General features: G+C 63.3%; 1 protein-coding gene across 1 annotated transcript; it reads right to left on the bottom strand.

The window, feature by feature from the left end:
- Positions 1 to 277: 277 nt before the first annotated feature.
- Positions 278 to 25,690, bottom strand: COL16A1 (collagen type XVI alpha 1 chain). Its single transcript, XM_030964366.1, is given in 72 exon segments — positions 278 to 576; positions 579 to 647; positions 749 to 826; positions 1,489 to 1,665; positions 1,761 to 1,827; positions 2,053 to 2,241; positions 2,322 to 2,366; positions 2,471 to 2,506; positions 2,601 to 2,690; positions 3,218 to 3,268; positions 3,378 to 3,431; positions 3,519 to 3,572; positions 3,651 to 3,695; positions 3,894 to 3,938; positions 4,018 to 4,071; positions 4,381 to 4,452; positions 4,589 to 4,651; positions 5,146 to 5,181; positions 5,267 to 5,320; positions 5,410 to 5,454; positions 5,582 to 5,635; positions 6,455 to 6,508; positions 7,529 to 8,098; positions 8,405 to 8,449; positions 8,557 to 8,622; positions 8,763 to 8,798; positions 9,434 to 9,550; positions 9,634 to 9,678; positions 9,762 to 9,815; positions 9,890 to 9,943; positions 10,015 to 10,068; positions 10,152 to 10,217; positions 10,297 to 10,323; positions 11,224 to 11,268; positions 11,363 to 11,431; positions 12,177 to 12,230; positions 12,370 to 12,405; positions 12,489 to 12,530; positions 12,625 to 12,678; positions 12,750 to 12,893; positions 12,971 to 13,029; positions 13,032 to 13,077; positions 13,187 to 13,222; positions 13,298 to 13,414; positions 13,583 to 13,636; positions 13,738 to 13,773; positions 13,857 to 13,904; positions 13,995 to 14,069; positions 14,146 to 14,181; positions 14,267 to 14,302; positions 14,383 to 14,502; positions 14,635 to 14,670; positions 14,966 to 15,010; positions 15,266 to 15,304; positions 15,441 to 15,536; positions 15,625 to 15,669; positions 15,779 to 15,841; positions 15,970 to 16,005; positions 16,288 to 16,332; positions 16,412 to 16,453; positions 16,582 to 16,644; positions 17,227 to 17,253; positions 17,597 to 17,632; positions 18,690 to 18,743; positions 19,668 to 19,799; positions 20,007 to 20,087; positions 20,369 to 20,644; positions 20,728 to 20,851; positions 22,457 to 22,574; positions 22,690 to 22,752; positions 24,661 to 24,773; positions 25,598 to 25,690. Coding segments are annotated over 71 exon segments (5,301 nt in total). The 5' UTR covers positions 24,737 to 24,773; positions 25,598 to 25,690; the 3' UTR covers positions 278 to 445.
- Positions 25,691 to 26,720: the final 1,030 nt, after the last annotated feature.

Genomic DNA, 26,720 nt, shown 5'->3' with positions numbered 1-26,720 from the left:
GGGATGGCGGTCTGGGATTCCCAGGAATTCCAGGCACGATCCAAGAGCGGGATCTCTCCAGGAACCGCGCTGGGACACCCCCAAATCACAGCTGGGATTGCCCTGAGACAGCGCCAGGATCCCCTGGCATCAGGACTGGCACTCCCCCATCCATCCCAGGGAGCTCAGGGTCACCGTGTCCCCAACAAGAGTGAGCTCAGAACCAGCCTGAGCAGCATCCCTCGGTGACAGGATGGGGACAGGACTGGGGACAGGCAGGGGAGGACACACAGACCCACCCGTGTCCACTCACAGGTGTATTTTTGGGGCAGGATCCACCTGCCATTGCCACGGAGCTGTACAAACGCCCTGAGCCCCCCGCCCTGGGCACGGCCCCGGCACAGCGGGGGAACAACAGGAACAATATTAACAGCAAATCTGGGGGGGCTCGGGGGGCACGGGGGGCTCAGCCAAAGGGACCCTTGACGTTCTTGGGCTGGAAGAGCGGCTGCTCCATGGGCATGGCCCCCAGGCAGTCGGCAGGGCTGCAGTGCCCCGTCTTGCCCGGCTGCCCCGTGGCACCGGGAGGGCCGGGATGCCGGGGATGCCCTGCTGCCCCACGGGGCCCGGGGGACCCATCTTGCCGTAGCCTGGTGGCCCTTGGGGACCTGGAAGAGATGGAGTGAAAGAAAAGCGGGGTGACATGGTGAGGGGGTGGCGGCAAAGGTCAGGGTGGGGCTGGGGGCCAGGCAGAGGGGAGGGGGCTCACCTGGGGGTCCCGGGGGGCCGCTGTCCCCCATCAGCCCCACTCCTTTCTCGCCTTTCTCTCCTTTGGCGCCCGGCTCACCTGGGGCAGAGGTGCAGGGAGAGGAGGGGTGAGAACCTGGCACAGCCACAGCATCCCGGTGCCAGGGACACTGGGAACGAACTGGGGACACTGGGAATGAACTGGGGACACTGGGAACAGCCCAGGGACACTGGGCATGAACTGGGGACACTGGGAATGAACTGGGGACACTGGGCATGAACTGGGGACACTGGGAATGTCCTGGGGACACTGGGAACATCCTGGGGACACAGGGAATGAACTGGGAACACTGGGAATGAACTGGGGACACTGGGAATGAACTGGGAACACTGTGAGCAGCCCTGGGACACCAGGAACATCCCGGGGACACCAGGAACACTGCAGGGACACCGGGAACATCCCGAGGACACCGGGAACACCCCAGGGACACCAGGAACATCCTGGGGACACCAGGAACATCCTGGGGACACTGGGAACATCCTGGGGACACCAGGAACACTGCAGGGACACCGGGAACATCCCAGGGACACCAGGAACACCCCAGGGACACCAAGAACATCCTGGGGACACCAGGAACACTGCAGGGACACTGGCAACGTCCTGGGGACACTGGGAACATCCCGGGGACACCGGGAACATCCTAGGGACACCGAGAACACCCTGGGGATCCCGGTTACGCCCCGGGGAGCAGCAGCACGTACCCCGCATGCCCGGCACGCCCTGCCGCCCCTCTCTGCCGATCTGGCCCGGCAGCCCCGGGGAGCCGGGGGGGCCCGGCCGGCCGGGCAGCCCGTCCTTGCCGGGGGGACCGGGCCTGCCCGGGGACGCCACCATCTCCAGCGGGAAGTGCAGCCGGGAGGTGTAATACGCCATCCGCTCTGCGGGGACACGGGGACAAAAACGGAGCTCAGCCGGCGGGGACAGGGTGGGGACACGGGGAGGGTCCCCAGGCCTTGTCACCACGCTCAGTTACCGTCGAACATCTTGTTCAGCTCCTGGCGGATGAAGCGCTTGATCTCGTCGTAATTCACCACATCTCCCTGTGGGGACACGAGGGCACACAGGAGGGACACAGGAGGGGACACGGAGGGGACACGGAGGGGACACACAAGGGACACGCAGGGGACATGAGGGGACACACGAGAGGACACACGAAGGGACACAGGAGGGGACACCCAAGGGGACACACGATTGGACACTCGAGGGGACACGGCCACCACAAGGACATCATCCTGCCCCCCGCCAGGGCCACCCACTGTCCTTACCACCATGCCCGGGGGTCCCGGCAGGCCGGGGCTGCCCGCGGGGCCGGGCGAGCCCGGGGGTCCCCTCTCTCCTGCGGGGCCCCGCGGCCCCACCAGCCCCATGGAGCCGCTTTTGCCCGGCCCGCCCGGCATCCCAGCTCTGCCCTTCTCGCCGGGGTAGCCGCGCTCGCCGGGGGCTCCAGCGTCACCCTGTGGATGGGAAAGGTCAGCCCTGGTGTGCTGGGACAGCGTGGTGGCCGTGGTGGCACTGGCAGCTGGCACAGCCTCACCTTCTGTCCGGCCGGGCCCGCAATGCCCGGTTTTCCTGGGGGTCCCTGGAAAACAGGAGCAGTGTGACAGGGATGTCGCCCCACCCAGGCCAGGGCGTGACAAAATCTGCGTCCAGCAGGGCAGGAAAGCTCCGGAGAACCCTGCTCACCTCCTTCCCAACGGGTCCGTCCGGTCCCTGCTCTCCCTATGGGGACAAAAGGGACAGTGTGAGGTGGTGACACCACGGGGCCACCCCCGAGGTCCCCACGCTCCGGGGTGCAGGGTCCTGCTGTGCTCACCGGTGGTCCTGGGTGTCCTGGGGGTCCCGGCTGTCCTGGCATTCCCGGCAGACCCCGCTCGCCCACGGAGCCACGCTCACCCTTCAGCCCCTGCGGGGAGAAGGGACCGGGAGCACCGGGAGCACCGGGATCAGGGGATCCCAAATCCCCAAATCCTCACCCCAAAGCCCCTGTGGGGATGAGGAACTGGGAGCACTGGGAGCACCGGGATCAGGCCATCCCAAATCCCCAAATCCCCACCCCAAAGCCCCTGCGGGGAGGAGGGACTGGGAGCACCGGGAGCACCAGGATCAGGCGATCCCAAACCCCCAAATCCCCAAATTCCCACCCCAAATCCTCACCCCAAAGCCCCTGTGGGGATGAGGAACTGGGAGCACTGGGAGCACTGGGAGCACCGGGATCAGGCGATCCCAAACCCCCAAATCCCCACCCCAAAGCCCCTGCAGGGAGGAGGAACCAGGAGCACCGGGAGCATCAGGATCAGGTGATCCCAAACCCCCAAACCCCAAATCCCCACTCCAAAGCCCCTGTGGGGAGGAGGGACCGGGAGCACCGGGATCAGGGGATCCCAAACCCCCAAATCCCCACCCCAAAGCCCCAGCCCTGGCAGTACTCACCACCCCAGCCAGGCCAGCAGGGCCTGGCTGTCCTGGGCTGCCAGGGGGACCCTGGGGACAGAGACAGGGCGGTCAGCTGGGGAGTCAACGCTGGTGTCCCCACCCCCTGCCCCCAAGGGATCCCCACTGGGATCCCCCCGTTGTGGGGGCAGCAACTCACGATGAGCCCTGGGGGTCCCTGCCGGCCTTGGGGTCCCATGGGTCCGGGGTCACCCTGAGGAAGGCAAGGTGAGGAGGAGGAGGATGAGGAAGGCAGGGTGGTGACGAGGGGGTGCCCAGGGGTCACCCAGCCCTCGCTCACCTCAGCTCCTGGCCGGCCCGTGCTGCCCGGGGGGCCGGGTTTGCCACAGTCGCCCTAAAAGGAGGAAGGGACAGTGAGGGGAGTCCTGGCCAGGCCCTGGGGATGTCACCAGGCAGTGTCACCACGGCTCACCTTCGGTCCTGGCAGCCCTGGGTGTCCTGTCTTGCCCTTGAAGCCCTGGGGAGAGAAAAGAGCTGGGTGGGGGTCCCGGGGTGATGCCAGGTGACCCTGACCCTGCAGTGCTGGTCCAGGGCCACCACCCTCAGCTCGGTGTCACCAGGAGCGCGTGAGGGGACAGTCCTGGCTCAGGGGAGCCCGGCTTGGCTGCCAGGCACAGAGCACGAGGGAGGGGTGACAAGGAGGGCTGGCACTCACCGGAGGACCCATCATCCCTGGTGGCCCGGGGGGACCGGGGTCACCCTGGGGACAGAGAGAGACAGGGCTTGGGGGTGTCCTGGGGGGTGCAGGGTGGCTGCCCCCCGCCAAAATCCAGCCTCACCCTCAGCCCTGGCTTGCCGTCCTTGCCATCCAGTCCTTCCAAGCCAGCAGGGCCCTGCGGGGACAAGGTGACAGTGACAGAGGGAGGGCGGCATTGGGGAGCACTGGGGGTGCCTGAGGGACTTGCTCAGGGCACCCCAGACCATGGGAACAGATCCTTGAGAATGGGAACAGATCCCTGGGAATGGGGAACGGGTCCTTGGGAATGGGAACAGACCCCAGGGGATGGGAACAGATCATTGGGAATGGGAACAGATCCCTGCAAATGGGAACAGATCATTGGGAATGGGAACAGACCCCAGGGGATGGGAACAGCCAGTGGAGCTCCCAGGAGCACCCAAGGGTGACACGTGGCGGGTCATACCTGGATTCCGGGGGGTCCAGGGGGCCCGGGGGGCCCTGGCATCCCCGTGGGGCCCCGCATGCCCTCACTGCCCTGCAAGAGCCACAGGAGGTGACACACACGGCAGGGCCACCAGACCCGGCCTCAGCCCGGGGGACAGGCAGGCACAGCGCGGAGCCACTGCCCCGTGGCACCGGTGGCACTCACCTTCTCTGAAGGTGGCACTCACCTTCTCTGCCACGGGCCCTGGCGGCCCGGCTGGACCAACCTTTCCTGGGAAACCAGGAGGGCCCTAAAGAGGAGAGGGGTGCTGAGTGAAGGGGGATCCCAGCCCATAAATCCCACTCTTTCCCAGCTTGGTTTAATGGGATTGATCCAGGGCTGCTCCCTGCTCCTCACCCCACTCGTGTCCCCCTTGTGGAACCCCCTGTCCTGTGGGGACATGGGCACACAGAGCCAGGAATGGGGTCCAGCTCCCAGGGTGCTGGAATTCCCGGTGGGATTTACTCAGAATTCCCAGTGGGTTTTAGTCAGAATTCCCAGCAGGATGTACTCAGAATTCCCAGTGGGATTTACTTGGAATTCCCAGTGGGATTTATTCAGAATTCCCAGTGGGATTTACTCAGAATTCCTGGTGGAATTTAATCAGAATTCCCGGTGGAATTTACTCAGAATTCCCAGTGGGATTTACTCAGACTTCCCGGTGGAATTTAATCAGAATTTCTAATGGGTTTAATCAGAATTCCCGGTGGGTTTTACTCAGAATTCCCGGTGGGATTTACTCACCGGTGGTCCCGGGAAGCCAGGCTGGCCCTGGAAACCCTGAGGAGAGACAGGAGCTGAGCTGGACCCCACAGCCCATGGGATGGGGGGTCCTGGGGGTCCTGTCCCCTTTGGGGACACTCACCTGGTCCCCCTTCTCTCCGGCGCTTCCCGGGAGCCCACGCTCGCCCCTGGGACCCTGCAGAGAGACGGAACGGGGTGGTGGGAGCACCCCAAACCCCCCCAGCCACCCCCTCCCTCCCCACAGCCCCCAGGGTGGGCACCTACCGCTGGCCCCATGGGGCCGGGCAGCCCGTCCACGCCGGGGGGACCCTGGGAAGGACAGAATAGGGTCAGGTGGAGGCGGATGGACGGTGCCAGCCCCGGTGCCCATGGAGAGGGGGCACCTGGGGCAGCCCCCAGCCCCACTGCCCCCGGAGCGGGGCTCTGAGGGACTCACCAGCTCCCCTTTCTCTCCGGGGGGACCCACGTAGCCTCGCTCGCCTTTGATGCCCTGGGGAGGGAGGGACAGGGTGGGGATGTGGGGCACGGGTGGGATTTGGGGCAGGGATGGGATATGGGGCACGGGTGGGATTGGGGCATGGGTGGGATATGGGGCAGGGATGGGATTTGGGGCACAGGTGGGATTTGGGCACGGGGGGATTTGGGGCATGGGTAGGATTTGGGGCAGGAATGGGATTTGGGGCAGTGATGGGATTTGGGGCAGGAATGGGATTTGGGGCAGGGATGGGATTTAGGGTACGGGTCGGACAGGGGGCATTGGATGGGATATGGGGAATGGGTGGGATATAGGGAATGGATGAGATTTGGGGCATGGGGATGGAATTTGGGGTACAGGTGGGATATGAGGTACAGGTGGGATATGGGGTACAGGTGGGATATGGGGTACAGGTGGGATTTGGAGCATGGGTAAGATTCAGGGTACAGGTGGCATATGGGGCATTGGATGGGTTATGGGGCAGGAATGGGATTTGGGGCAGGGATGGGATTTGGGGTATGGGTAGGACATGGGGTATGGGTAGGACTTGGCACAGGGCTGGGATTTGGGGCATGGGTGGGACATAGGGCATGGATAGGACATGGCACAGGGCTGGGATTTGGGGCAGGGATGGGATTTGGGGGCTGGGTAGGGGCTAGCCTGGGCCCCAGGGCTGGGATTTGGGGCAGGGATGGGATTTGGGGGCTCGGTGGGACATGGGGTATGGAGGGTCTCCTGGCCAGGGCTGGGATTTGGGTCAGGGAGGGATTGGTGCCATTTGGGGCCAGCTGCAGGGGGGCTGGCAGGGGCTGCCTGGTTCCCCCCAGTACTCACAGGAAGGCCGGGGGGCCCCGTGGCCCCGGGGTATCCAGGTTGTCCTGGGGGTCCCTGTGTGTGAGGATGATACCATTGAACCACCTGCAGCGCCCCAGCCAGGTGCCACCCGCACGGGCCACCAGCCTCCCCTGTCCCCTGGTCCCACAGCACTCACCGGCTCCCCCCTTGCAGACCCTTGGTGGGGCGACGCCCCTGCAGACCCTTGTGGGAGAAGAGGAGATGCAGGAGGGACCCCCAGAGCCCGTCGCGGGGCTGTGCCCACCTGGCAGCAGGAGCTGGGCACAGCCTGTGGGCTCTGTGAGCTCTGCCAGCCCGCTGGGACCTGCCCGGGCTCCCTGCACCCCTGCAGGCGCCGGGGTCGGTGCCCAGGCCTGGTGGGGGTGATCAAACCCTGGTGCCACGGAAATGCCAGCCCTGCGGGGGCGGCGTGGGGTGCCCAGCTCTGGCACCCTCAGCTCCAGCCTGGTGCCCCCCGTCCTCCCAGGGCGACACGGGGACAGCCTGGAGCGCCACGCGGCGGGTTAGTGGGGCGATGTGGCACCGAGGTGACAGAGAAGGACAGGACACGCTGGCACACCGCAGAGCACGGCCCACAGAGAGCCCCAGAGAGCCCCAGAGAGGCCCTGGGGGTGACGGTGACATTAGTGGATGAGGGGACACGAGCAGGAGCGCGGGATCCTCCGGGAGGCGCCGGCACAGCCCCACCACCAGCTCCTGTGGGGAGCGAGCAGGGGGCAGCAGGAGGGTGGAGATGGAGGTGGAGGTGAGGATGAGGATGGAGATGGAGGTGGAGATGGAGATGGAGATGGAGGTGGAAATGGAGATGGAGATGGAGATGGAGATGGAGATGGAGATGGAGGTGAGGATGAAGATGGAGATGAAGATGGAGATGGAGGTGAGGATGAAGATGGAGATGGTGGTGGAGATGGGGGTGGAGGTGAGGATGAAGATGGAGATGGAGGTGAGGATGAAGATGGAGATGGTGGTGGAGATGGGGGTGGAGGTGAGGATGAAGATGGAGATGGAGGTGAGGATGAAGATGGAGATGGTGGTGGAGGTGAGGATGAAGACGGAGATGAAGTTGGAGATGGAGGTGGAGGTGAGGATGAGGATGAAGATGCAGGTGGAGATGGAGGTGAGATGAAGATGGAGGATGAAGATGGAGATGAAGATGGAGGTGAGGATGAAGATGGAGATGAAGATGGAGATGGAGGTGAGGATGAAGATGGAGATGAAGATGGAGGTGCAGGTGAGGATGAAGATGGAGATGAAGATGGAGGTGAGGATGAAGATGGAGATGAGGATGAAGATGGCTCCCTGGAGCCACACCAGCTCCCGCGGCACCAAGGGGACCCAGCAGGTGGCGAGTGCCACCACCAGGCCCCCGAGCTGAGGAAGATCATCCCCAAATAAATCTGGGTCCGCTGGGACCCCCTGCTTTGGGATGGAGGAGCGAGAATGGTGGGATGGAGATGGAATGGAAGGGTCGGGGCTGCTGTGCTGGGCTGTCCCCAGCAGGGACAGGGACAGGGGACACAGCCAAACCAAGCGGCAGCGACACAAGGGGCACAGAGCGGAGCCGTGCTGGGTTCTTACGGGCAGTCCGGGGGCGCCCGGCGTTCCAGGGAAGCCTGGGGGGCCCTGAGGGGAGAAACAGGGAGGTCACAGCTTGGAAAAGGCGCTGGGGAGCCTGGCCTGAGCCCTGGGGGTGCCACAGAGCTCCTGCTCCGCCTCCGGGCTGGCAGCGGCGTCACCTCCTTCTCCAGCCTCCCTGGGGACATCCGTGGGGACATCCATGGGGACATCCGTGCCACATCACACCTGTGCCTCAGCATGGCCCTCTGCCCATCACCACAGCCTCAGGACAGGGCGCCAGGCCGCTTTGGCAACCTGCTTTGAGGGGCTGCGAGCCCCCCAGACCCCCCCAGCCCGGGCAGGGGTACTCACGATGGGTCCGGGTGGTCCTGGGGGTCCGCGCAGCCCTGGGGAGCCCTGGGAGGGGGATGGAGGTGCCAGGTGTGACCCCCGAGGTGCAGACAGCACCACGGTGCCCAGCAAGGGCTGGGGTGGCAGGGTTGGATGGGTTGGGGCTCGCCCACCTGCTCTCCTGGCATCCCCGGCGCTCCCGGCAGCCCGGGCTGCCCCGCGCAGTCAGGGCTGTCACCCTGCGGGCAGTGGGGACACATCAGGACACCGAGGTGGCACTGCCACCCACGCGGAGCCATGCCAAGCCTCCCCAAAGCCCCCGCAGTCCCGGGTGCCCAGCAGGGGCCATCCCTGGGCGCCAGGACGGTGCGTCACTCACCCGAGCCTCCTCCGCTCGCGGGAACTGCGCAAGGCACTGCAAGAGAGCCCCGGAGTCACCCAGCTGTGACAAAGGACCAACTGTCCCACCCTGGGATCCCCACTGGGGCTGTGACTGCATTCCCAGAGGGGCCAGTGTCCCCAGAGGGTGGCACTTCCCCCAAATCCCACCCAATCCAATTCCCCGGTGTTGCAGACATGTTTTACGAAAAATCTTTTTGCGGGGATTTTTTATTCCTGAGAAGCTGAGAGGCCTCAGGAACAAAATGTAAACATTGATTATCTGCTGCTGTGGAATGCAACAGGTGCATCTGTGATTGGTCTCATGTGGTTGTTTCTAATTAATGGCCAATCACAGTCCGGCTGGCTTGGACTCTCTGGTCAGTCACAAGATTTTATTATCATTCCTTTCCATTCCTTGCCAGCCTTCTGATGAAATCCTTTCTTGTATTCTTTTAGTATAGTTTTAATATAACATATATCATAAAATAATAAATCAGCCTTCTGAAACATGGAGTCAAGATTCTCGTCTCTTCCCTCATCCTGGGACCCCTGAGAACACCACCACACCCCGGGACTGGGGAGAGACTCGGGAGCACCTCAATCCCATCCCTGCATGTCCAGGGAGTGTTGGGCACCCAAATCCCCACCCAGAGCTGTGGGAAAACTCACCCTGGCACAGCTCTCGCTGCCAGGGGCGCCTGGCATGCCCCCATCCTCCTTCTCCCCCTCCACTCCCTCGGGAGCTTCCAGGGCTGCCTGCAGCTGGGCACAGTCCCCGCAGAGAGTCTGGAAAATGGGGGGAAAGGGGAGTCAGGGGTGTCCTGAGGGGTCCCCAGGGCCGGAGGGTGACCCCATCCCCACCCTCTCACCTTCAGCACCTCGATGTTCCTCTCAGCCATGACGGCCAGAGGTCCCTGGAAGAGAGGGAGGAATGGAGGGAGGGATTGTCCCCTCCATGGGGACAGGGGACATTGCCACGGGAATTGGCACCACCTACCAGGTCTCCAGCTGGTCCAGGCAGTCCGGGCAGGCCGTTGTGTCCTGGCATTCCCTAAATCCCAGAGGAAAATTCAAACCCTGCCCTGAAAGCTCAGGATGGGACACCTCCCCTCTCCTAGCGCTCACCTGGCGACCGGGGGCACCGGGCGGCCCAGGGGGACCAGGAGCTCCAGGGGGACCCTGAAAGACCCCAAAACACAATCAGAGAGGGGTGAGGGTGAGGGTGAGGGGGTGACAGGGGTGGCACCGACCTGTGGGCCAGGCTGGGGCTGCCAGGACATCCCAGTCCATAATCCTGGTGCTCCCTGGGGGTGAGAGAACCCCAGAGGGTAGAACAGGGCTGGGGGTGCCCATGAGGGTGGCACAGTGCCAGGGGGGTGACACTCACCGGCATGCCGTTGTAGCTGGGGTCCTGGCGGGGGCTGGAGGGGCAGGAGCACTCGCCAGGGTCTCCCTGTGGGCACAGGGGGTGAGGGCAGGGCGGGTTTGGTGTGGCACGGGGGGCACGGCTCCACCCGGACACCCCCACTCACCTTCTCTCCCTGGGCACCCTTCTCGCCCTGCCGGAGGAAAACAGAGATGGGTGTTAGGGCACTCCCAGCGCCCTGCTGTCGCAGATGCGTTTTATGAAAAATCCTTTCCTTAGGATTTTTCCTCCTGAGAAGCTGAGAGGCCTCAGGAACAAAATGTAAACAATGATTATCTGCTGCTGTGGAATGCAACAGGTGCATCTGTGATCGGTCTCATGTGGTTGTTTCTAATTGATGGCCAACCACAGTCCAGCTGGCTCGGACTCTGAGACACAAGCCTTTGTTATCATTCTTTCTTTTTCTATTCTTAGCCAGCCTTCTGATGAAATCCTTTCTTCTATTCTTTTAGTATAGTTTTAATATAATATATTATATAATTTTTAATATATAAAAATATATATTATTTATATATTATAATACATTATTTATGTTTTATATAAATATATTATCTATATATTATAATATATTTATACATTATAATACATTATTTATAATATATTATATATTTAATATAATATATTAAATATGTATTATATCTATAAATTATATATAATATATATAATTATATAATATTACTATATAATTATATATATTATTTTATGTATATTATAATATATATTATATATTATACTTAATATATTAATATATATTATATAATATGTTATATATAATATATTATATATATTAGATATTTAATGTATTTATATATAATATATATTAGATATATTATATAATATATTATATATAAAATATTATATATCTATTTAATATAATATATATCATAAAATAATAAATCAAGCCTTCTGAAACACGGAGTCAGATCCTCGTCTCTTCCCTCATCCTCGGACCCCTGTGAACACCGTCACACCCCCCACCCACTGAGTGCCCCCCACACCCCTGGCACCCCCTCCTGGCACCCCCCTCACCTACCGGCTGCCCGCTGGAGCCGGGGAGCCCCCGCTGCCCCTCGGGGCCCTGCGAGGAAGAGGAGGGTGAGGGAAGTGCCTGGTTCCACCAGGATCAAGGTGCCAGCAGGGTGGCACTGCCCACCCACCAGGGCAGGACCTACCGGTGGCCCTGTGACGCTGCTCCCTGGTGGCCCAGGGGGTCCCGTGGCTCCTTTGGGGCCCGGAGAGCCCTGCAGAGGAAGGACAGCAGGAATGGGGAGCACGGGTGTTGAAGGTTGCAATGCAAGATGTGTTGTATTACCATCTGAATGGCAGATGACCTTTGTCAAGTGGGCAGTTTGCCTTATTTCCCTCTTTGAGTGACCACAGTCACACCTCCCTAGGAGGGGACACTGCTGATAACAGCCATTGAATGTCCCTGCATGGCTGATAAGAACTACAGCATCCCACTGGGAGATGTGAGCCCAGAGGGAGGAGCCAAGCATTCCTACCCGGATAGAATCTGGAGATTCTGGAACACCAGCACGGCTCCTGCACTGGATTGCCCAGAGGAACAGCAGCTGCCTCTTGCCCTGGATCTCCAGAGGCAGAGACTGCACCTTTCTCCAGGATCCCTGCTCCAGCAGAACCACCCCTGACACTGCAGGAGGGCTGAGCCACAATTCCAATGGGACTGCTGCCAGCACCCTGACCCACAGGGTGTCAGCTTGGGTTCTGACTCTGCCAGTGTTGGTTTCATTCACTGCATTGTTTATTTTATCATTTTATTTTCTTCCCTATTAAAGAGCTGTAAATTCCTGCTCCCATATTTTTTTTGCCTGAGAGCCCCTTAATTTCAAATTTATAGCAATTCAGAGGGGTGGGGAGGGTTTACATTCTCCCTTTCAGGGGAGGCTCCTGCCTTCCTTAGCAGCCTCCTGGCTTTTCCAAACCAAGACAACGTGGCACACCGAGGGCTGGGGGACGCTCCCTTACCTTGGCACCTTTCTCTGCTGCCATCCCCGGCGGTCCCTGTGGTCCTGGGGGGCCCTGGGGGCAGGACAGGGTGTTGGTTCCCCCCCAAAGAGGGGACAGTGCTGTCCCCAGAGCCACCACAGAGGGCTGGCAGGGGTGTGACCCCATCAGCCATGGCTGGGCGCCCCAAAAGCTCACCCCAAACCCTACTCACAGGGGGTCCGGGGGGTCCGGGGCTCCCGGGGTCTCCCTGGGGAAAGCAGAGGGTGTGAACGGCACCAGAGCCACCTGGCAGGGGACAGCAGGGGACAACACAGGCACCCCAAAACCCACCTGTGGTCCTGGCTGGCCGATCCCCCGTGGTCCTGGCTCACCCTATGGACACAGAGGGGCAGGGAGGTGTCCCAAGGACCCCACTGGGGACACAGAGGGGCACTGAGCTGTCCCCAGGACCCCACACCCCACTCACCTGCAGCCCCTTGGGCCCGGCAGGACCCCGCACCCCCGGCAGCCCCGGCTTGCCCTGAAACACAGCAGGGTCACCCCGAGGGCACAGTGCCAGCGGGGCTGTGGCCTTGGGGAGGGGGCACTCACCGCTCTGCCAGGCTGCCCGATGCCCGGCGGGCCCTGCTCCCCTTTGGGCCCAGCTTTTCCCGGGATGCCCACGGCTTTTCCCGGGATGCCCTCGGTGTCTGGGAGGTGCCCGAGCATGGCGGGGTGAGGCTCACACGGCTCTCCCTGCACGGAGGGGATGGACAGGTGGGTGACGCTGCAGGGACAGGGTTCAGCTGCCCAGAATGTGGGGCTGTCCTCACCTTGTCACCTTTGGGGCCGGCTGGTCCCCTGATGCCAGGCTCACCCGCCAGCCCCGGACACCGGCCATGCCCGGCGTGCCAGGGTCCCCCGGGCTGCCAGCGTCGCCCTGGCAAAGAGAGGGCACAAAGGTGGCACAGGGAGGGAGGGGACACACGGCACAGAGAGGTCACAGTGCCCTCTGTCGCCACTGAGCCACCCCGAGCCCCTCTGCTCACCTTCTGTCCCTTGTCACCAGCCTCGCCGGGTCTGCCCTGGGGAAACGCAGCAAGGGGTCAGGGTGGGGCATCCCTCCCAAAACAGGCACGGGGGGCACGGGGGGCACTCACCGCTCTGCCCGGGGGGCCAGCAGGACCCCTCTCACCCGATGGCCCCGGCACTGCCACCACTGTCGCTGTCCCTTGGAGGGCTTGAGGGGTGGGAGGGCACTGCCCACACTGGTCACCCTGCGGGGGGACATCCCGGCTGGGAGGTGGCTTTGGGGACCTGGACATGGCCCCCTGACCTCCTCAGCCCAGATCTCAGCAGGGACAGGGCAGGGACAGGGCAGGGACAGGGCAGGGGACAAGGCAGGGACAGGGCAGGGACAGGAGTGTCCCCAGTGCTGCACCCACCTTCTCTCCCTTGAGCCCCCTCACACCTGGGTCTCCCTTCTCTCCCGGCACTCCCTGCACGGAGAATCCACAACGCAGGTGACACCACGGTCCCCAAAAATCGTCTCTGGACCCCCCTGAGCCCCCAGACCCCCCCTCACAGTGTCCCCACTCACCGGTCTGCCCGTGGGTCCCACATGGCCAGTGTCCCCCTGAAACAGAGCAGCGCCAGGATCAGAATTAGGCTCAGGGTCAGCCAAGCCTGGGATGTCCAGATGGGACAGGGGTCACTCACCTTGTCACCCTTGATCCCGGCCAGCTCGGACAGCCCCTCCTGGCCCTGCTGGACACACCTGTGGTCACTGTCCCGGCACTCAGAGCATCCCAGGGTGTCACCCCGCCCCGGTACAGGGGGTCCCGCCCCGCCACTCACCGGCAGCCCCGGCTCCCCCTCGAGGCGCAGCGCGGCGAGGACGCGGAGATGATCGCAGGGCTGGCACGAGTCCCCCTGGTGGGGACAGCAGGGGACCGCTCAGGGGCTGCAGGGGCTGAGCGAGGGGTGGCATGGAGGGTCACACACTCACCTTGTCGCCTTTCATCCCCTGGATGCCGGGATCGCCCTGGCAGGGAAAAGCAGGAGGTGAGCGCTGCTCGGGGTCCCCCAGCTGGAGATGGGGACAAGCCAGCCCGGGCCGTGTCACCTACCCTGTCCCCTTTGGGTCCTGCGGGGCCGGGTGTGTCCTGGGAAGGGGGAAACAGAGCGAACATCAGGGATGCTGAGGTGACACCGCTCTGACCCCCATCCCCGGGTTCAGACTCACCGAGATCCCGTCCCTGCCGGGCGCTCCGGGCTCCCCCCGCGGCCCCGGCTGGCCGGGAATTCCGGGAATTCCGATGGCACCGAGCGTCCCCTGGGTGGGACACGCCTGGCACGGCTCGCCCTGCCCGGTGACAGCAGTGACACAGAGCCTGGGCTCTGTGTGGTGGCCCCCAGGATGTCCCAGGGCCGGGGGATGTGACCATGGCCACTCCAGGCCACCGTGTCACCGCACCCACCGTGTCACTGCACCCACCTTGTCTCCTTTCGGCCCCAGCACTCCAGGGAGACCCTGCGGGGGCAAAGTGGGGACGGGGCTGCTTCAGGGAGGCCACGCTGTGCCCCAGCAGTGCCACCCAGCACCCTCAGCTGGCCACCAGCCCCGTCACAGGGTGATCCCAGCCCTGAGCGATGCTCCCGCTTTTCCAAAGCTCCCGGCTTTTCCCAAAGCCCTCTCAGCTCCTCTTTTCCCAAATCCCTCTCAGCTCCCGGGCTCGGATCCCGGCCCCTCTCCGGCCAAGCAGCCCCGACCCCGAGCCAAAAACCCGGCCCTGACCCCGGCTTTGGCTCCTGCCTCTGCTACTCACGGGTGTCCCAGGCGATCCTCCGGGTCCAGGAGCTCCCGGGCTGCCCTGGAGCCAGAGATGGGAAACCCTGAGCTCAGCCAGGGGGACACCACAGCCCTGGGTGTGACACCCCTGTCCCCCCGGGGATGACACCACAGCCCTGGGTGTGACACCCCTGTCCCCCTGGGGGTGTCCTGCCCCCCAGGCCAGCTCCTTGGGCCACCCAGAGTGGCTGAGGCTGCAGCTCAGCCCCGGCGGATCCAGCTCTGGATGGGGTTCCCAGCACTGGGGGGCACCTGGGACCCCTCTCCCTGCACTCACCTTCTCTCCCTTCGCACCTGGCGGGCCACCAGGGTCACCCTGGAAGGGACAAAAGGCTCTGCTGTTAACCCTGCTGGGGTGCCCTGGCCAGCCAGCTCTGGCTGTGGGGTGGCACCTTGCCCCTGCCACGGCAATGCCCACCGTGGGGACACCACCTTGGCACAGGGCTCCTCACCGGCTTCCCTGGCATGCCAACCCCTGGAGAGCCCGGCTTGCCCGGGGGTCCTGGTTCACCGGCCAAGCCCTCCGGTCCCACGGGGCCGGGGTCACCCTGGAGGACAATGAGGGGAGGGTGGCAGCGCTGGCAGTGCCACCAGGTGCCCCATGTGCCACCTGTCACCCCCAAGCCCCCCAGGTACCTTCTGTCCCTTGGGTCCCACCACGCAGATCTCTCCAGGCCGGCCCTGCCAGGAGGGGAGGGGGTGTGAAGGTTCCTGTGGCCAGACCCCCCTGGCCTGGGGGGTGCCCAGGGGGTGCCCAGGGGGTGCCCAGGGACCCCCCAGCACTACTCACATCACGCCCAGGGCGCCCTGGCTTGCCCTGCAGGCCCCCATCGCCCTTCTCACCCTTCTGGCCCTGCAGCACAGACAGATGTCACCTGTGGTGTCACTCGTGGTGTCACCCAAGGTTGGTACAGGCAGGTCCTGGCGCCTCTGCCACCATCCCAGGTGTCCCTGCTGCCGTGCCAGGTGGGCTGGACTCACCTTCTGCCCTTCAGTGCCAGCTGGGCCCGGGAGTCCCTGCACGGGAAAAAGGGGACAAAGAGGGTGCCCAGGTGGGCTCATGAGGGTGCCCAGGTGAGCTTGTGAGGGTGCCCAGGTGGGCTTGGGTGGGTGCCCAGATGGGCTCATGCAGGGTCCCTAATTGGGCTCATGCAGGTGCCCAGGTGGGCTCGTGCAGAGTCACCTCCTGCTCCTTTCATGCCCACACAGACCTGGACCTGCAGAGCTGGACCCCCCACCCCAGCCCAGGGCAGGGGGACCCCCTCAGTGTCCCCACAGTGTCCCCAAAGTGTCACTTACCACCTGCCCACGCTGCCCCTTCTCACCCCGCGTCCCCTTGGCACACTGGGAGGAAGAGGAGGAGGAGGTGAGAGGGGAGGCAGGGATGGGGAGGGGGCTTTGGGGAGGGTTTGGGGGGTCTCACCTGCACGGGGCCATCGGGGTGGGTGCGCACACAGTCCATGCCCTGCGGAGGGGGAGGTGGCTCAGGAACAGGGGGGGTTTGGGGGGGACAGGGGCACCCCCAGGACATCCCTGGGTGCCAGGGAGCCAGCAGGAGGGGACGGGCAGGGCAGGGACACCAGGGACACTCACACGGTCACCCTTCTCCCCTTTGCCACCCGCCATGCCAGGGAGGCCCCGCTCGCCCTTGGCGCCCTGCAAGAGAGGGAGGGAGGGTGAAAAACGGGCACGGGGAGGGTGAAAAACGGGCACGGGGAGGGGGAAAAATTGGCACAGGGTGGGTGAAAAACGGGCACAGGGTGGGTGACAAATGGGCACAAGGTGGGGGACAAACGGACACAGGGACAGTGACAAGTGGGCACAGGGCGGGTTAAAAATGGGCACAGGGAGGGGGACAAACAGGTACAGAATGGGTGACAAATGGGCACAGGGAGGGTGACAAGTGGGCACAGGGTGGGCGGCAAAGGGACACAAGGTGGGTGACAGACAAAGGTTGGGTGAAAAACGGGCACAGCGTGGGTTAAAAATGGGCACAGGGTGGGTGACAAATGGGCGCAGGGTGGGTGACAAATGGGCAGAGAATGGGTGACAAATGGGCACAGGATGGGTGACAGACACAGGGTGAGTGAAAAAGAGACACAGAGTGGGTGACAAACGGGCACAGGGAGGGTGACAGACACAGGGTGTCCCCACGTCCCCATGTGTGCCCACAGCTCCAGCACAGCATTCCCACATTCCTGCTGGAGCTCTGCGTGTCCTGGGGGGTGACAAACCAACCTTTGGACCTTGGGGACCGAGGGTGACCTGTGGACACAGGACAAAGGTGTCCCCCAAGGTGGCAGCAGCAGAGCCCTGAGCCCACCACAGTCCCCAGTGTCCCAGCACTCTGTCCCCAAGCGCCACCATGGGGCATGAGGTGTCCCAATGGCTGCCGCCCCCCTGACATCCCCCCACACACCCCAGCCAGCTGTTGCTGTAGGAATGGGGCCACATCTGGAAAAGATCAAGGCCCTTCCAGATGTTGCAGGGCCAGGAGGAACTGTGGGGTCGTGGGGGGTTGGTGACAGCGCCCCGGTGGCTTTTGGCACCCCCAGGTCACAGCCCAGCCCGGCCAGCTCGGGGTGCCCATGCCCGGTGCCACACTCACATTTCCTGATGCCGCCTGGGGAGAGCAGGGAGGGCACTGGAAGAGATGGGGGTGGGAGCTTGGAGCAGCTGCACGCACTGCCCGTGGCACCCCAAACACCGGGGCACCCAAAAACCCCACAGCACCCAAAAGCCCCACAACAATCCAAACCCCACATCACCTCCAAACCCAGAGCACCCCAAACACCACAGCACCCAAAACCCCACAGCGCTCCCAAATCCCACAGAACCCAAAATCCCAGAGCACCCAAAACCCCACAGCATCCAAAACATCACAGCACCCCCAAACTCCACAGCACCCAAACCCAGAGCACCCCAAACCCCACAATGCCCCAAACCCCCGAGCATCCAAAAACCCAGAGCACCCCTAAGCCCCACAGCACTCCAAACCCCACAGCACCCCCAAACCCCACAGCACTCCCCAAACCCCTGAGCACCAAAGGGGCTTATTGCTTTTGTGAGGTGTTTCACCAGGAGCAAGAACCTTTTGCACCTGGCTGGGTTTTTCTCTGTAAAGAATTTTGCCATTTTGCCTTTTACTAAAACCCTTTTGTTTCCGCCACTGAAACAGAAGCCACCCTGCTGATTTTACACCTTCTAAGGCAGCTGAGCTATCTTGGGTGTGATATAAATCTCCAAGAGGTTATGAGACCATGTATCACCCCCCACCCCAATCTGCACCCCAGGACATCCCCGTGGTGGGATGAGGGATCCCAGAAACATTCAGGGATGAGGAACAGGAGCTCTGGAGATCCGCACCCACCCCAATCTGCACCCTGGGACACCCCCGTGGCGGGATGAGGGATCCCAGAGATGTTCAGGGATGAGGAACAGGAGCTCTGGAGACATTTCCCAGCTCTGGCAGCGCTCCGGAGCCGCTCGGAGGGAACAAAGAGGCCCTTGGCCAGGGCTGGGATGGCTCCAGCAGCAGCACGGAGCCAGTGAGGCCTCAATCCCTGCTCAGGGGAGCAGAGCAGCCGCTCCTGCAGCGCTGGGAGATCCCAAATTGGCAGGGACAGAGGCAGCCGGGGTGTGGGGCAGTGTTGGCACCCTGGGGTGGCACTGGAAGGGGAGCAGGGATGGCACACGCTCACCTTGTCCTTTGGATCATCCCTCAAGCTGGTCCTTCCCGAGGTTCTGCCCGGCTCCTGCAGGGAGGGAGGAGCTGGTGGGAAGAACCTGGAGCATCCCAGCCCTGGGTGCTCCCTGTCCCTGAATCCTGGGCTGGTCCTGTCCGGGCACCCAGGGAGGAGGAGGAAGAGGCAGCGGTGGCACCTTCCTGTCCCTCATCATCCCCTTGGGTCACAGACACCGCCCTGCCCAGGTGCGACCTCCCTGCCCAGGTGGGACCTTCCTGCCCAGGTGGGACCTTCCTGTCCCTCGTCCCCTCGGGTCACAGACGCTACCCTGCCCAGGTGGGACCTTCCTGCCCAGGTGGGACCTTCCTGTCCCTCATCATCCCCTCGGGTCAGAGACACTACCCTGCCCAGGTGGGACCTTCCTGCCCAGGTGGGACCTTCCTGTCCCTCATCATCCCCTTGGGTCACAGACACTACCCTGCCCAGGTGGGACCTTCCTGTCCCTCGTCCCCTTGGGTCACAGACACCTCCCTCTCTCCTGAGCCTCATACTGGGTGGAAAAAGTGAGGAAGGGATTTTCCAGGGGCTGGAGCAAAGTGCACCAGGCCAGGTATGGGATGGGACTGGGATGGGATGGGGATGGGGATGGGGATGGGATGGGATGGGATGGGATGGGATGGGATGGGATGGGATGGGATGGGGATGGGGATGGGAATGGGATGGGATGGGATGGGATGGGATGGGATGGGATGGGATGGGATGGGATGGGATGGGATGGGATGGGATGGGATGGGATGGGATGGGATGGACTGGGATGGGGATGGGGACTGGGATGGGGACTGGGATGAGAATGGGGATGGAGATGAAGATGGGCTCAGGGACAGGCACAGGATGGGGATCCAGGATGGGGATGGAGATGGGAACAGGGACTGGCACAGTGTGGGGATGGAGACGGGGACGGGGCCGGGCTGGGGCAGCACTGCCGGAGCTCACGGTGCCCAGCGGCTCCTCCAGGCAGAAGCAGCGGGTGAACACCCTGCCCTTGGGCTGCGGCACCATCTCGATCAGGTTGCTGCTCTGCATCAGCTCCGCTTGCCGGCGGGTCTTGGGCGTTTCCGTCTGGCACTGCAGGGAGACAGCGGGGTCAAGGGGAGGCTGCCAGGGGACAGCCGGGGCCGTGGGGACGGGCAACACAAGGCAGTGACACAAAGGGGACAGACCTGCCCTCACTGTGCCTCAGTTTCCCCTGGGGGGAAAATCCTGATAGTGCACAGGGCGGTTCCAGGGTCCGGGGTTGGGGTGGGGGCACTCAGGGGCACTCAGGGCACTCACCCCGCTGGCCGAGATCTCGCAGCACCCCTCCTGCCTGGCCAGCTCGGCGTCGCAGTAGATCTGAGCTTGCTGGATGTCAAACTGCAGTGGGACACGGGTGACAGGTCAGGGGTGGCCCTGACACCGCAGGCAGAGCCAGGGGCACCCATTGGCACTCATTGGCACTCAGGGGCACTCACTGGCACTCAGGGGCACTCATTGGCACTCACTGGCACTCATTGGCACTCATTGGCACTCAGGGGCACTCATTGGCACTCAGGGACACTCACTAGCACTCAGGGGCACTCAGTGACACTCAGGGGCACCCATTGGCACTCACTGGCACTCACTGGCACTCACTGGCACGGACCCCTCCGACTCACCCTGACCGGGGTGCCACGCACAGCGTCCAGCCCCAGGAAGGCGTTGCCCTCGGGCGCCAGCGCCCGGCGCGGCCCCAGCGGCTTGGAGGAGATGGAGGCGCAGTCCAGGTGCACGGACACGGCGTGGCCCTGCACGGCCACCACCACCTTGTGCCAACGCCCGTCGAACAGCGACGCCACCGCCCTGCCCGCGAAGGTGGCGCTGGAGAAGGTGGCACCCGGTGCCCGCGCCTGGAACTCCAGGCTTCTCTCGGGGCCGTGCACGGACAGGGAGAGCTGGGCACACAGGGGACAGCGGCACGCTCAGGGACGGCTCCTGGACGTTCCTGGGGTGTCCCCACCACGTCCCCGGGGTGTACCTGGGGGTATCCCTGGCGGTCGGTGACCTGGAAGAGGTACCAGTGCTCCCCGGTGCTGTTCTTCTTCAGCAGCAAGGTGAGGACCAGGGTGAAGGTGGGGGGCAGCCCTCGGGGGAACACCTGCCTGTGGGGACAGCTCTTGGGGTGCTCTGGGGATGGAGCTGGCACCGAGGAGGGTGGCATCCATCCATAGGGGTGGCTGGGGCCTATAGGGTGCTCTGGGGATGGAGCTGGCACTGAGGAGGGTGGCACCCATCCGTAGGACACTTTCAGGTGGCAGCACCACCCCAACAACCCCCAATGGGTCCTGCCATGAGCTGTCCCCACTGGTGGCACCCCGGGTGGCATCACAGTGGGTTCTGCCCCACACTGTCACCCCTGCTGGTGTGGCTGCAGCTCTTATCCCAGAATTTTGTCCCAGGGCAGCCAGGAAATGCATCCATCATCCCCAGGGAGGCTCCGGCAGCCTTTCCCAGCTCACCCACAGCCCATTCAAGCACTGGAAATATTCGCTCCGGGCTCTGCTCCGCTCCCAGCCTTGGCTCCACACCCGCGGCTTTCCAAGCCACTGCTCTGGAGCTGGACCAAGGGATGGGCACTGGGACAAGGCCAGCGGTGCCCTCTGCCCTCCGTGGGGCACAGGGACACCCTGACAGGGCGCTGAGTTGGGTGGGCACCCATAGGACCTCACAGCCTGGGCTGTGCCCATCTCCAGACTCCCCAAAGCTGAATTTGGGGTGCCCCAGCCAAGAGCAACACCAGCCTGGATTCTCCACCATCCATCCCAAAACCATCCAAGGATTTGGCTGCCCAGGCTGGCTCTCCCGGCCCTCTGGAGAGCCCCATGCCCAGCACAGCTCCGTGCCAGCCCCGGGGCGATGTGGGGACACGCCGCAGCCATTTCCTGCAGGACGTGGATCTGCTCCCACCCTGCCACGCTGCAGTGTCCCTGCCAGCCCTGGAACTGTGGGCACTGAGGGGACAAGGGCCAGGCCCCGTGTGCCCCCCAGCAGCCCCCCACACACCCAGCAGTGCCTCTGGAGCTCGTCTGGACCCCGCGGGCTCTGCCAAGAGCAGCCACAGAGCTCTGCTTGCGCAAGGTTTGGCCACCAGCCAGCAGAGCTGAGCCAGCCTTTCGAGGAGAAAGGTGTTGGGGCAGCCACAGGGTCCCCAGTGTCCCCACAGGTGACACGGAGCTGCCTGGCATCCCTGGCAAAGCCCACCCAGTGTCACGGATATGTTTTATGAAAAATCCTTTCCTTTAGGATTTTTCCTCCTGAGAAGCTGAGAGGCCTCAGGAACAAAATGTAAACATTGATTATCTGCTGCTGTGGAATGCAACAGGTGCATCTGTGATTGGTCTCATGTGGTTGTTTCTAATTAATGGCCAATCACAGCCCAGATGGCTCAGACTCTCTGTCCAAGACACAAGCCTTTGTTATTCATTCCTTCTTTTTCTATTCTTAGCTAGTCTTCTGATGAAATCCTTTCTTCTATTCTTTTAGTATAGTTTTAATATAATATATATCATAAAATAATAAATCAGCCTTCTGAAACACGGAGTCAGATCCTCGTCTCTTCCCTCATCCCCCTGCAAACACCATCACAACCCAGCTGCACCCAGAGCCCAAATTTACACCCTGGAGGAGCTTTGGGTCACCTGAGGGTCACTCAGGGCCACCTCACAGGTCACCCAAGGCCACCTCAGAGGTCACCCAGGGTCACTCACTGCGTGGGCTGGACCAGGGGCACGGTGCCCAGGCGCAGCACCACCGGCCCCCGCGCGCTGCGGATCTTCTTGACCGACGAGATCTTGAGCAGGTCGAACCTTTTAACCAGGTTAAAACCTGCAGGGCAGAGCAGGGCGCATGAGACCCGGCCCTGCGACAGGTGGCAGTCCCCAGGCAGGTCACAGAGCCCATCCTGGGGTGTCAGGGGATCCCTGAGAGGGTCTTTCCTTGCCTGTGACATTCTCGTACTTGTCCCCAAGCAGATCCTCGTCCCAGAGCCGCGGGCACAGCTCCCCTGTGGGGCAAACCAGCACATCACTGTCACTGCGGTGTCCCCAGGCGCGGTGGGACACTCAGGGGGGCACCACACAGAGCTCCCCAAGCCCAGGAGGGTCTGGGGGTGCTGCCAGGAGCCAGCCCCAGCCCCCCGAGGCAGCGCAGACCAAGCAAACCCCACTTCAGAGGGGACAGAGCTTTGGAAGGGACAGAGATTGGGAAGGGGACAGAGCTTCAGAGGGGACAGATTGGGAGGGGACAGAGCTTAGGAGGGGACAGAGCTTAGGAGGGGATAGAGATTGGGAGGGGACAGAGATTGGGAGGGGACAGAGCTTGGGAGGGGACAGAGCTTTGGAAGGGACAGAGCTTAGGAGGGGACAGAGATTGGGAGGGGACAGAGCTTGGGAGGGGACAGAGGTTGGGAGGGGACAGAGCTGGCGCTGCTGCCTCCCGCAGGTGAAATGCTCTCCCAGCTCTGGCTGCTTTCCCTGCAGACAGCCCCGCGGCTGCCATCAGCATCAGGAGACCGGGACGGCTGCCAGGGACACCCACAGCGCCACGGACATCTGTCCCTTCCTGGCCCTTCCCGAGCCGGTGGCGCTCGGGGACAGGCGTGAGGGTCCAGCCCGAGGCCGAGGAGCAGGAAATGCCGTGTCAGGAGCGGTCACGGGGGTGCTGCTGCTGCTTGCAGGGATAAATCACAGCCCCGGCAGCACCGAGCCACCTCCAGATGCGCCAGATGTTGGGAGGTGCGAGATAAAGGAGTAAACAAGAGGGGAGGGAGGGATTGGTTTCGTCTCCGTGCAAAGCGGCCCTGGAGCAGGAGGGGCACCAAAAGATTCTCCCACCCCTTCCCTGGATGTTCCTGGGGGTCTCTGCCCCTCCAGACCCTCCCCACCTCTGTCAAGAGCTTGGCACCACCGTGTTTGTGGAGTGGGGACATGCCTGGGCCAATGTCACAGCCGTAAATGTCACAGCCAGGACAGTGTCCCCTACCCTCAGCAGGGCAGGGGGCACCAGGGAGCATAAATCACCCCAGTGCCATCCCTCTGGAGCCTCTCCCAGCCCTGGGAAGGGAAAATCCCGCCTGTCCAACCCTCAGTCCCTTAGGAAAGGCCGGGACACACGAGGCCATGCGGTGCTGGGCAGCGGGAGCAGGTGACAGTGACAGTGACAGTGACAGGGTCCCCTCCCGGACAAACCCCCCAGGCCGAGCCACCACTCCACCCCCACCGAGCCTGATGCAACCCCGGTGTCGCTTCCAGCGGCTCCTCCTCCGGGGCCCGGGGCTCATCCCACACCGGGACCCATCTCTGTTCCCCGTCCCTGTTCCTTATCCCTGTCCCCATCCCTGTTCCCCCATCTCTTTTCCCAATCCTCATTTCCCCATCCCTGTTCCTCCATCCCTGTTTCCTGTTCCCTGTTCCCATCTCTGTTCCCCGTCCCTGTTCCTTGTCCCTGTCCCCATCCGTGTTCCCATCCTCAGCCATTGTCCCCGTGTCCCCAGCTGCACCAGGACACCCCCAGCTCTCCACCATGGTGTGGGTCATGGCCAAACCTCTTTCCGACTCGCAGCTGGAGGCCAAACCTCCCCCGGGAGCTCCGTGCATCTTCACCCTGCCCTGTCCTGGCTCACCTGCCCCGCCCGGACCCGGCCCAGCTGCGCTGTCCCGGCTGTCACCAAATGTCCCCAAACCCCATGGGTCCCTATGCCAGGGGGCGGTGTCGGGGTGTCCCGGCCTCGCTCGGCTCTGCTCTCCCTGGCGCCCTGCCCGCGGGGGATGCTGAGCAAAGCCCTGGAGCTCACTCTGGAGCCGCCACTCCGGTGCTGGCACAGCTCACTGCGGTCACCCTGTGTCACCCCGGGGCTGACCCAGCTGTGACAGGGACAGAGGGAGGTGGCTCCCAAGCCCCTGGTGCTCCTTACCTTCTGCTGGCAGCAGCTCCCTGCCCTGGCAGGCGCTGATGAGCCCGGCAAGCAGCAGGGCCCAGAGACCCCTCATGGTGCCCGTGGCAGAGGCTCAGGGCCCTCACGGCCACCTGCAAGGGAGACCACCCGAGATGGGCACCTGGTGGCCCATGAGGTTGCCCACACCAGGAAAGCCACCAGCATGGAGTGGCACTGACCCTCCTGGCCTCGGCTCGGTGATGTTTTGGGGGGTCAGTGTGGCCCCCATCCATCTGCTCCACACCCACCCCAAGCCTCAGCATCCCAGCATCCCTGGGTGTCAAAGGCCAGCACCAGAATTTACACCAAACATTTGGAAATGCAATGATCGGAGTTCCCCAGAGTGGCACTGGGCACCTCCTGCGTGCACCCGCCCGGGAAGGTCTCAGCACCTCCCGTTCCATCTCCCGGTCCCGTGTGGATCCCGGGGAGATGAAACCAGGTCGGGGTGTCCCCGCAGGTCACCCCGACCTGGCCTCCCTCCTGCTTCCTGCCACGAGGCAAGCTGGGGCTGCCGGCAGGGCCGGGAGCCGGCACAGACAGACGGACACGCTCGGCTCCGGGGCTGCTGCCAGAGCGGGACATCCTTCTGTCCTTCTACCCCCGCACAGCCAGCACACCCCAGCTCTTCTTCCCAACCCCTCTGTCCCCCCACAGCCCCTTCACGGGTTGTCCCCTGCGCTGCCACCCGGCTCCTCTGGCCCGTGCCGCCCCTTCTGCCACCCCCGCGCCCCGCGCAGCTCCCCCCGCCCGCTCCCCGCCTTCCCCGCGCCGCACCCTGCGCACCGGCGGGTCCCCGCGGCCCCGGGGCGTGATTAACGCCGGGGATTAACGGGGAATCCCCTCGTCCCGTCCCGTCCCGTCCCGTCCCGCCGCAGGGCCGCGCTCCGCCGCTGCGGGGCTGCCCGGGGCTCACCTGCGCGGGGCTCGGCGGGGACAGGGGGTGCGGGACACCGGGACACCGGGAACTCCGCCGCGGGACACCGGGAGCCGCCGCGCCGCCCCCGCCGCCTTCCCCGCCTCCCTCCGGGGGGGGCCCGAGCCGCCCCCCAAGCGCTGCCCGCCCCCCGCACCACCCCCCCCCCCAACCCGGGGGGAGCCGCCTTCGCATCCCCGCCCTCCTCCTCCTCCTCCTCCTCCTCCTCCTCCTCCTCCTCCTCCGGGCGCCTCCTCCGGCAGCGCCTCCGCTCCCTCCCCATCCTCCTTCCCCTCTCCGGGCCAAACGAGGGGAACTCCAATCCCGGGTGGGGGGGATCCCATTCCCTGTCTGCCCCCGCTGTGGAGCGGCTCTTCCTCCCACAGGGAGCTGGTGGCACCGCTGGTGGCACCGCTGGCCAGAATCTGTCCCCAAGGAAGGACGGTGTCCCTCTAGGGTGCGACTCCACGGGCTCCCCGAGGCTCGGGGACAGCCCAGGCCGCTGTGTGACACGGAGCTGCTGTCTGTCCCCTCCCTGCGCCTCGGGGGTGCCTTGGGGACAGTCTGGCTCAGGGTGAGGTGCCCGGGGTCAGGCGATGAGACGGGACGGCTGCCACCATCCCTGCCGCTGGCACCGCCGCCGCTCCTGCGTCCTGCTGATTTCCCAGAGCCCTGCCAAGCCCTGGAGGGATCCGCGCCCATCCCAGCCGGGGTGTGCCAGCCTGGAATGCTGCCCCGGGGCCTGGCTGTTCCATCCTCCCGTTCTTGTGTATGCCAGGCCGCCCTGAACTCCCCAAACCAGGCAGGGAACGAGCCCAGCTCGTGTAATTTTAGGTCTGGAGGGTGCAAAGCATCACCATGGCTGTGGATGGGGTGGCACAGGGACCCTCAGGATGGCCCAGCTGCGTTTTCTCCCAAATTGTGATGGATCTATTCAGGCTGCAGCTTTAGAGACGCGTGAGGGACGCATGGATCTCAATAAAGTCGCTAATTAACAACTGCTGCTTGTGCAGAGGCAGTAAATAAGCTGTCGCGGGCAACCCCGGCCAGTCCCGGCGTGGTGACAACGCTCCCGCGAGGTGCCTGCTGAGGTAATTAAGGGTAATTAAAGCAAGTGGGAACG

Source organism: Camarhynchus parvulus, chromosome 23 (genome assembly GCF_901933205.1).
Source record: "Camarhynchus parvulus chromosome 23, STF_HiC, whole genome shotgun sequence".
NCBI lineage: Eukaryota > Metazoa > Chordata > Aves > Passeriformes > Thraupidae > Camarhynchus > Camarhynchus parvulus.
Note: the sequence above shows the minus strand (reverse complement) of the source record. Positions and strands in the feature narration are given on the sequence as shown.